Here is a 10,989-nt window from a genome sequence, read left to right as displayed (position 1 = left end):
AACAACAACAACTACATGAGATTTAAACAGTCTAGCCTTTGGTTTTCAAAGAGGAAGGTGCTAAAATGTGAATAATGATCCCTGCAAATCTTTAAAACAGTTGTATGGCATTAAAAATATCCATTTCTCTTCATTCTACCTGTTTAATGCTAAACCTATAGCATGGTTTCTCATGTTAAGCATATAAAATAAATATAAACATAAGGTGTAGACATGTCTGTGGCCTTAAATGACTGATTAAAGAGTGAGCATTTAATCTAATCGGTGCAATGGAACAAAACAAAATGAGAAGCTCCAAACTTGTGAATAGCAAAAGTCTACCAGGCATAATTCCTTTTACTGGCTGCTGCAGAGGGGTATGCTAAGATAGAAAGTATTATTTTCCTAAATGGAAGGTGTCAGATGGTCACGGAAATGTGATCGGCTGTTCAAGATCACTGCTTCCCATCTGCAATTTGTGACGTGTGAAAGATTCAGCCCAAATGTGCTCACCAAGCGTAAATCCTCAGCACTTTCTCTTATCGTGGAAAAGCAAGATAACCAGCTGTTTACAGATCAGAGAACATATCATATTAATATCATGGAGAGGGTGATATCATCTTGTTTGTAAAATATTTTGTTAACTAAGTGTGCTGTGGTATGGCAACCTATAAAGTGAAAGTTGTAATTTATGTTTTATTGAAACTGTTGTAGTTTAGAGGTTTTTGTCTGATAAAGAATAAAAAGGGGAAACATGAAATGCTGCAGGGTTGGGGAGGGTAAATTTAAAGCTAAGTGCAGATTACAATGAATTCTTCATTACACAAATTTTAGAGCTTTTATTAAAACAAAATCTACCATATTCATAACACAGGCAATGTGTCTTTGTTTTCTGTCTGTGCTTTGTATGATCTAAGAAGCAGACAGTCATATGAAATGATGTAATGTGTTTTCACTAGAAAAGTGTCTCTATAGTAATTAGAGCTATAAGTTTGATTGGGAGCTGTAACTTGACCAGTTAAAAGTGATGCTCATCCTAGTTTTGAACCTTCTTTGAATGTCAGCTTCATGACTAGACAAATGACTTTAGTTAAGTATAAAAAATGTAAATGTGAGGGGAAAAGGGGTCTGTTAAAGATGACAATAGAAGCTTTGGTTATTGTAATGACATTTTGAAATTTGATGTTTACTTGATGAATATTTATTTATATGATCTAGATTTTAAATTAGGAGCTGATTAACACAAGCTGGTCATCCCAGATGAAAGTTAGTCAGAGATGATTCATAAAACCTCCACTGGATAATAAATTGGAGGCTCTTATATTTGCCATTCAGGGAGTATGGGAGGCCTGCTGTTTTAAACCCCTAGATCCCCACACATGGCATTGCCACCATAGACACGGCTCAGAGAGCCAGCCGGCAGCCGGGAGGTGAGCAGAAAGGAACAGGCGGTGTCCCCTTTAGAGTGAGCACAGGAGCCTGTGTGTGTGTGTGTAAGTGTGTGTGTGTACAGTATGTGTGGCATTTCTCAAATGACAAAAGAATACCAGTTGTGCAGTTCAGGTGGGAGGAGACATGAAGGTGGTGTGGAGACTCACCTGAGGCAGAGGTCCAGGCAGAAGGGACCAGGGCTATAGTGGATACCCAGAGATGTGTAGGGGCCGCAGGAGGCCACAGTGCTGGGGAGGAGGTTCAGGGGATGGAGGGAGAGGGGGCTGCTGTTGCGCAGTCTCCCCAGCGTGATGCATCTACCTTCAGGGTGGCAGCAGGCGTGGAGTGGGGTGCGATGGAGCGAGCACGGGCTCAGTGGCGCGGTCACCTAGGGACGCTGAAGCTGCTGTAGCAGGACTGATAGTTATTCCTTGGGAGAATTGCAAGATGAGCCCCATTGTATTAGCAAACCCCTTCTACTAAAACTGTATCAATGTTCTCAAGCCTTTAGAGGAGGAAGTTTGGGTGCAAAATATTTGACACTTAAGAAAACCAGAGACACTTCAAAGTTCTACATTGAACAGAATTAAAGAGTAATGTTAAATAAATGATCATCTTTTGTGAAATAAAATACCAAAATATTACATATGTTTTTATTAAGTATTACAGCCTAAACTGTGCTTTCCTGTGAATTAAAATGACTGTTCTTGGGGTTAAACTTCAGTGAATTCCTTTGGCAAAGGAAAGCCAACAAATTATTCCATACTGATTTGAAATTCTCAGACATTAAGCTTTTTAATTTGCCTGCCATACTTTTCTGTTGCAACTGTTTCAGTCGTATGTTTTAGAAATTCTCTGTGTCTAATATGGTCAGCACTCCCAATTATTCACTCCACTGACAAGTGAAACAAATGGGACCAACCAGTGCATTCTGTATTATCTACACCCCTTGGATTCCCTGACAATAATTAATACAATGGCAAGCTGCTGTTAGCAGCCCCGACGACATGAGCTCAACAACATAAGCTCTCCCTTTCCAAGAGCTCTTTAGGGGAAATTACATCCAGCAGTGAGGTCATATACATTGTGGCCACATGGAGCCAGGTCATATCAAAGCATAGATAAAGGTCTTATTGTAGGCTGCTGTTAACACCACTAGGTTATTACTCACATCATTACTCCATGAATGTAAGGTGCACGGAATATGTCAAGTCTAATATGAATGTAGCCCTGACTATGAAGATATACACAGCCTTTAGCAGCTGAAACAGTCTGTGTATATCACAGAAGTTCATTAATACGCCACATAATCTCACTGAAGCAGCAGTGCTGACCACCTCACTCATGTGGTCACACATCATTATGTACTGTTTCTACATTTTCTCATAATACACATAAACAGGAAAAGACCATTTCTAATATATCATTTAAATAGGATGTCATTTATGCGAGCACCGTCAGGTAAATAAGGTGTATGCATGTTTACAAAAGAGAGAAATACATTACTTTTTGTGTTAAAACTGAAAGGCATATAACATATTTTTGGTGCACTAATTTGGACGTCCAATATGTCCATTTGAAGAGTTGTCATGTAATCATACTAACCCCCTCTTATTTTAGCCAGCAAGGATATTAACAGGTTTTTTAATTATAGAGGAGCACATTCCCCCAACATCCATTAAAGGAATGCCATGCTAATTTTAAATCCTCGCAGCAGGCACTGGCATCAACAGAAGAAAAGTGGATGAGTTTCTCTTTAACAGCTGTAATTTGTGTTTTCCAATCACCATGCTGATTTCTGCTCATTATACTCCGGTTTCACACCGGTAAGTGAGCAAAGTTTGGATTGATTGACTCTAATTAACTAAAAAATGTTCCAAGCCATGGATTTATTATCATGCTAGCTAGCCACAAATGTCAGAGACTTTCACAAATTATTATCCTGTTAAGATAAATATCTTTGAAACCAAACGAGTGTGGAAACACGAGGAACACGTATTGTTATACTGATGGGTTTGTTTGGCATGTTTTCTGCAGAGTTCCACATTAAAGACTCACCTGGGCAAACACACAGCGTTCCAGTGTATGGTTAGGCTGTATAGTATGACTGAATGACAGATGCTGTGGTCGCCTAAACTTTAAAGAAACACACTTTAACAGCCTACTGCTGTGTGTAAATACTGTGGGGAATAAAGAAAAGGCACTGACTAAAGTTTTCAAGTTTAACTCAAATACTATCTGCTCTATGAGGTTAAAGATAACAGCTACAATATGAAAGAGTGCAGAGCTGCCTAGTCTACACTTTGTTAACAGAGGACCTGTTTCCTCCTGTGTGCTCCAAAACTTGGCAGCATCTCCCTCATTGATATTTTAGACACAGTAGCACCTCTCCCCACTCACATTCTTTCTTTGACTTCATCAGCTCCATGGCTCAACTCTCCACTTGCTTCAGTACAAAGAAACACCGGCTTGAGTGGACACCTCCATTTTCCTGGTTTTTAAAAAGATCTCAAAACAATATTTTGGTTGGCTTCAGGAAGACAGAACGTTGCTCTGATTCACTTGGCTTCACGTCAGCGATCAGAAGTAACCGCTGAAGTGAATCCAAATGAAACGGGCCCATCGTCTGCATGGTGGCGCCAGGCGGAAATTGAGAATCAAGCTGCCTGTAAATCAGATTTTCCAAACATGTCTCTTGAAAAATCTGCCTTTTAACAAAACTCCACAGAAGAATCTTTAAAAGCAGCTTAGAGGTATCACAGAACACAACAGTGGAGTCTAACTGGTACTGTTTATTTTATCCTCATCATACTGAAACAAACATCTAACAGAGGAAAATACATCTCGGCTGTCAAGTAACCCCATTAGCACTTTCGCAGTCCACCCTCTTTAGAGCAGCAGCATTTAGGTGTGTGCACATAGAGGCACACCTGCAGATAAATGTGATACATCCAGTCATGGCTCATTTTCATTTATTTAGGGGATTGATTAGACACAAAGGGAGCAGACAGATGTAGTGGGGAGACACAGTCACTTGAAATATTGCCTTAAAGTCAGTAAAAAATAAAAGATGGACTGCACACGTTTCTCTTTGAAGTGGCTTCAAAGATTAAGTTGCATTATGGTTTAGTGAGGAGTCAAGTAAAGGTGCAGTGATGATGTCACTGTGGTGGCATGTTTTTGACTGTAAATGATGTTTTTGCTAATTGAAGTTCAAAGGCACCAAAGAAAAGCTCTATCAAAAGTTTAAGAATGCACTTTTTTCTAAAAGAGACAAAAGATTAATTTCTTCTTTTTTTAAAAAAACTATCTAAACTAAGTATACATTATCCTTAACTTAAAGATGGCATGCACTGGTGATGTTTAAGGTACTGGGCTGGACGTGTATGTCTTTTTAAGGTTGTTGTGTTCACACTGCCCCCTTCTGTCCCCACTCATAAGAGAGGCATCTAATGTATTGACAAACAGCATCTCTATCAACTGCACTGAAGGAAACGGTGGCTTCTTTTTAAGGAGCAGTTTAAAAAAAATCATTTTGGAATCACAAGAATTGCAAGAAGAAATCTAACTATTTGTACAAAGTCGAAAAATAGACTTGCAAAAGAATTTGGTTGTGTCTGTGTGTAATAGGTCACCTCAATTTACAAAAGTACTGTTTATTCAGGAACCCTTATAGTTAACTTTTAACGTCTATATGGCACCAGCATTAGTGTGTACCATTAGTTTGACATTCTTGAAACATGCTGAAACAAAAATCAATTTTCTACAAGTACTAAATGTGATTCAGTTAAGATTCCAAATTGAAAACAGTGTTTCCCCAGGCTTCTTTAGAAAGCCAGTGGATAGTGCACACACAACATCCTTTTGTGCACACTATTTACCCCTGGATTGCTTCAGGCTAATGTCTCAATAATTTTCACTCCTTTCTCAGGTCCTTCCCACAAAGGACTTAACTAATGATCCATGGACAAAATGAAGCATTTAAATTTATTCATTAATCATTCATCTCCAGCTCATTGAAAATGCTAAACTTCCACAAAATTAAGATTGAATATTGAAAAGTGATTGAGGGAGACAGCTTTCAGAGAGTGAGGCAAGGAAAAGGAGTGCAGAGTGTGGGAACAAAAACAGGGTTTTTCATGAGACAGTGGTCTTCACATGGGCATGGTCAAGGTGGCCCAGGTGTACTAAGTGCTAGTTAAGGTCACAGGGTTTCACTAGTTGTAATTAGATCTTGGAATCTGGAGAAGCGTAGAATTTCTGTCAACACTGCCTGTAATTATTCTCTTTTCCAATTAATGGTGACATAGATTAATTATCTGATGAGGCAAAGCCAATTGCAATCATTCACCCAGCTAAAATTAGATCAGTCCTGACAGCAGCATGAAAGTCACCTGTTTCATTGTTATGGATTTGCTGCAAGTAAAGAGGGGGGGATAGTGAAGCGTGCTAGGGTAAGTAAGTTGTCTGGTACAGGTGAATGTCCAATTACACTGCTGTTTGAACTGAAGGATCTACTCATTCCATCCAGCTGCATCTGGACAGGCTTGTTTGTTCATCCCACCATCGTTGGTAGTAGTAGAGTCATCTGTCAAGGATTGCAGGAATGCATAGATGAGCTGAATGTTTTCCAACACCTTTTCCTGTTTGAATAAAGGACAGAGAATAAATTAAACAGCGACTTAAGTAAATGCTGTTTTATGCACAAAGAGTGATTCAAACTTGTGCATCCCGCACGCAGATGACGGTGGATCTACAGTTGTGAGAGTAAAGTTACCATCCTGTTCTTATTTTTGAGAGGAATGAGAACAAGAGGCTCCTGGTGAACCGCGTCCAGGTTCAGTGCTCCTCTGTTTTAAAAACCTCAGCATCCAGTTTTTCTATTAAACTGCCTGGCACTGTCAACCAGCTTGGGAATCTGAACCGGCCTAGCCATGCAGAAATTCTCTGACTAACAATTATATCAGCAACAGGATCTTGGATTACTGTCCCCCGGGACTGGGGCAGTGGGCGTCTGCTCCAATCATTACTGGCCATTCAACAAGGCTCTGCACTGCTCTCCGCTGTTAGCCATTGTCAATTATGCCATCCCTAGTGTAAACTGCAGAACACAAAGCTGAACTGCCAGTTCTGGCAGGAGTGTAACAGGATGACAGCCCGCCGCCCCCCACTCCCACTCCCTCCACCACCACCACCACCACCACCACCACCACCACCCACTCCCATCCACCCCAGGGTTCCCCGGCCTGCCTCCCCCTCAAGCTACTTTTAAGCAAGATGCCGTTTTGCCTCTGAATCAAGCACGCTGTAGCCGTGAAAGCGCTAACCTGACCTCTCTTATGTTCTGCTTGTGGGGTTAAGTGGACATGATGGATTACTATAGGCCTCGTCTGGATTCAGCCTGCTAAAACTCCAGTCACAACTGCTATCAGTTATTCCTTTGATGTCAACAGTTTCTTTCAAAGCTGCAACAGTTCTGGTAATCTGTTTATCATGTGCATCATCTATTGGTACACCTCTGTGTTAACTGCTTCACCACTGAAATACATTTGTGTCTTCACACTGTTATTATTTGAGGATTATAAACAGGAGAGTTTTTAGGGAACAGTGTAGACTCTGTGTTTATTCCTGCCCATAAACTTTGTAGTATTTCTCTTTTTTCATATGGTTTTTCTACATGTGTACGTTTTGGAGGAGAGACCCTGAGCTGGACTGTTCACGAGGAGCCTGTTTAAAGTGAGTGCTGCCTGCTCTGATGGACCCTGTGCTGAGCTGTGACGGGTGACGGTGTGGTGCGCTTGAATACACCAGCTCTTTTGTCCTTCACACTCTGCGGCTCTCTGATAGCTCCTCCCCCTGTGCCCTACTCCTCCCTGCCTTGAGCTGTGATCTGCTGGGGCCTTTTCAGGCTGGGCCAGTGAGACATGGCTGCTCCCTGTAATGTCTGGAGCAAAACCATCAAAAAAACATGTCAGCAGTCAGAGGAGGAGGAACTGAGAGGGAAACCACTTAATAGTATTTTCACTTGGTTATCCCATGGAAACCTTTAATCTAATCAGAGGATAAGTTATTCTTTGAGAGATGTTTGTGACAAGGAGGAATTAGATTTTTAGTAGCTTTAAAGTAAATCAACATAATCTAAATATATTTTATGACCCCAAAACATAATTGGTGAATTTAAAGGAAGTATTCAGGGACTAATTCCTTGCATGGTCTCATGCTACCTGGCTCTATGGTAATGCTGGACAGGATATTTCATAAAGATTCATCACTGTCTTTCTGTCCGCTTTGACCTCATCTCACATCACAGCACAGATTAGACACCGATTATCCTCTAAATGAAGATCCTTACTTCTCAACCTTGCAGGACATGCTGCTACTCTTCTGCAAGACAGAGAGCGGGTTACTGTTCACAAAGAGAGTCTGTAAAACAGATATCCTCCATGTGACCAAAACCCTCCCTGAAATAGCTGTAAAAGTCACACATGCCCCTGCTAAACAGGTTCAAAATGTCAGTGCATTGCGTGCAGGCACGGTGTGTTGTGTGTATAGAGTTATCTGGAGAGGCAGAGTTAGCTTCAGACATGGAGTCACTGCATAGGCACTCTCACAGACACATCATCCATCACACGAGTCTGTGATCTGATGAGTGAATGTATAGACTGTAATGTAAGAGTGGTGTCTTTAACTCCGCCATAGCAGTGAGGCACAAAGCCTTGGTGGATGTTTGCCTGGCTGCCCTTGCTTGGCAAAGAAGACACAAGGAAACCGACTAGCCGGATGAGGCTCAAACAATGCCAAGCATAACATGGAGTTACTGTAGTATGGAAAAGAATACGCTTACATCCGGTAGAATACCTAGACTGGGATAAAAGTTGAATAAAGGGATTTACCACTTAAATGAATAGGGACATTTCTGAAGTTCCCTGCCTGTTTTACATTTATTTGTTCAAATACCTGGGCTGTTTTTATTTTCTGGTCGGTCTCTTGAGAAAGAGCCTGGCACCGGTCCAGTTCAGCCTGGCTGTAGAGGCTGCGTTGTTTGAAGTATTCCACCATATCTTTGTGCATCCTCTTCTGCAACAAAGAGAGCTAGAGGGAGAGAAGGCAGAGAAAAGGAATTGGTAAGGCAGGAGAGGAAATTAATGGCAGTGTTCAAGAAGAATGATGGAGGGGAATAGAGAAAGCAGTCAATAGCCCATTCTGCAGTACACGGGCCTGACAGGAATTTCACAGTCTCTTGGTTTCTCTGCCCACTCGTGTGCACTCATCAGAATCCAGTCACATCTGGCTGCCAGGATGGGGGGTTAATTTTCTCTAAATGCTTCAGCAGTTTTGTTCTAGCCGAGGCAAACTCTGTGACTGCAAAGCTGATGAGTAAAATATTTCTACTTCACCCAGTTTAACTTTATACCAATCCCCTCAAGACATATTTTACACATACACACAGAGTCATGAACCCCCCACTGAAACCAGAAATTATTCCTAGTCTCTCGGAAAGACATGCTGCTTGCTTTATTATTTGAACACAGTTTCAAGCAAAGAGGTTTAAATTCTGATAGATGCCATTGCTTTTCTTCCCCCCTCCATCTCTCTACTCTTCCTACAAAGCTTATCATTGCTTGGCAATGTGTTCCCCAGTGCATTGAAAACTAAAGCGAATTAGCTCAGTCATCAGCTCCTGAAGGAAAGACAATAACAAGAATGCTCTTTATGGTGTACCCTGTTAAAACTAAGAGCTGAAAGCCTCCACATAAACAAAGCAATGCTTTCATGTACAGTACAATATAGAGGGCTTTTACAAGAGGCACATACTGGCAAGTGCACTCTGAAGCTAATTAATACTTTTCATTTATGAATGGTAGCATGACTTTTTTTTAAATAGTTATACTTGTTAGATTTTGATTAAGTAATCTCCTCATGTTAAACATTCAACATGACTGCATCTTTTATGAAAAAAATACACCTCTGGTAAGAGACAGTTGATATGGTGTCTGCATTAAAAAAATCAATATACACAACTTATCAGTACACATATTTTCTTTCACTTCTAAAACAGAAAGTCTGTGTACATGACAAAAGAGAGCATCTATTAATTTGGGTGGCCATTTACTTAAAAAAAATATCATTTACCTGAATTAAAGGTAGGTTGGAGCTGTTTTGTGAGCTATTTTTATGCCTTTTATGCCAAAAATATGTGAAATATGAAGAAAAAAAATTCTTGCACATTCAGGTTACCAAAACTCCAGGATTCTGCTTTTATAGAAGAATAATGATGGGTGTTAGTTTGTACCTATTAACTGATGCATCAAAATAAAAGTAGATTGTAAGTGGTGATCAGATATTCAAGTTATTTCTATCACATGTAGTTGTTTAATCTTCACCTAAGGTAAATAAGCAACACTGACAATATCTAGGAATGGTAAAGACATTATCTGTTTTACAACATGTTACAAGCAAATATGGATTAGATCAAGATCAAAATCACATATCCACGCTCAGTATTTGATGATAGATGCTTGTAGTGTAATTGCAGTTTATAGTGAAGGCCTTCTATCGCCAGTTTTGTTATGGTTATGTCATGTCCTATGATAAAAAAACGTTTTTTTTTTTAAACTTGTTGCTTGAAAATATGCAATCCTTTAGGATTATGTTCTGAAAAGATCCTACTTCAATATAAGGATACTAAAGTGATAGTTTTCATCATGTTCCTTAACTGAATGTATCAAAAGAGACCACAAGCACATACCAAATCTGAGGCATTTCATACACATGAACTAATGTTGTGATGTCTGCAATGATACTGATGACACATCTACCTTCTTGCCTCTAGTTAGAGAAAATGAAGGGCATCTGGTACATAAAAACAGGCATTATGAAAGATAATTGTAAATTTAAAAGCAGAAAAGAAGAGGGCTTGAATGCTCCTGTATAAATCAGATTAAATGTGAAAGGCCTGAATCTACATTTCAGAAACACTTTTGATCATAAGCTTGTTACAAAAAACTAAATTCAGGCACAAAACACTTGCCGAGAGGCTGCTGTTGTAGAAGTGTAGAGTTGAAACAAACAAAAATGGTGAAGGCTGAATCCGGAGTAAAAGAAAATCAGGCTTTGATCATGAGCGTGGAAAATCCTGTCCACAGGATTTTATTTTTGCATGCATTTTTCACTTGATAACATTCATGCAGTTAGATGAGGAATTGCTCAAGTAAAGGTATTAGTCATTTTTGGAACAAATAATATGTATTTTTTATTGCAGGAGCAGTGTGGCTTCTCCCTGGTGTTATGCTTGTCATGTGTGATTCTATTCGGGTTAAACAGTGTCAAAAACTATAAAGATTAAACAGTTAAATGCTGCTGTGTTGTCTCTCTCAACTAGTCAAGACTGCTGTTGATATTTTGGTACAAAATGCAGATTATTTTTTTGTGCCTGATCTGAACCTGTGTTTTCTGCTGATCCCTAACTAATGGTGTGTAAGCTGCCATGAGCAGAGGCACATTCACGACACAGTTGATAATAAAGTGTGTCACCTCTGACCACCTTACAAAACTATAATCAAGGAAACGTGGGTATAG

The 10,989-nt window shown here is 39.9% G+C and overlaps 1 protein-coding gene across 3 annotated transcripts in view; it reads right to left on the bottom strand.

Moving 5' to 3' along the window:
- Positions 1–4,194: 4,194 nt before the first annotated feature.
- The window catches only part of ccdc178 (coiled-coil domain containing 178), a 39,788-nt gene continuing 32,993 nt past the window's right edge, over positions 4,195–10,989 (bottom strand). For all 3 annotated transcript variants that reach the window (XM_074688003.1, XM_074688004.1, XM_074688002.1), the window contains 2 exons: positions 8,368–8,502; positions 4,195–6,053 (listed from right to left, as the gene is read on the bottom strand). In XM_074688003.1, coding sequence (XP_074544104.1) covers positions 5,925–6,053; positions 8,368–8,502 — 264 coding nt within the window. In that variant the 3' untranslated portion in view covers positions 4,195–5,924. The remainder of the gene's footprint in view (positions 6,054–8,367; positions 8,503–10,989) is intronic.

This window comes from Halichoeres trimaculatus, unplaced genomic scaffold (genome assembly GCF_033239565.1).
Source record: "Halichoeres trimaculatus isolate MK-OKI-2021-1 unplaced genomic scaffold, fHalTri1.1 fHalTri1_scaffold_15, whole genome shotgun sequence".
NCBI lineage: Eukaryota > Metazoa > Chordata > Actinopteri > Labriformes > Labridae > Halichoeres > Halichoeres trimaculatus.
Note: the sequence above shows the minus strand (reverse complement) of the source record. Positions and strands in the feature narration are given on the sequence as shown.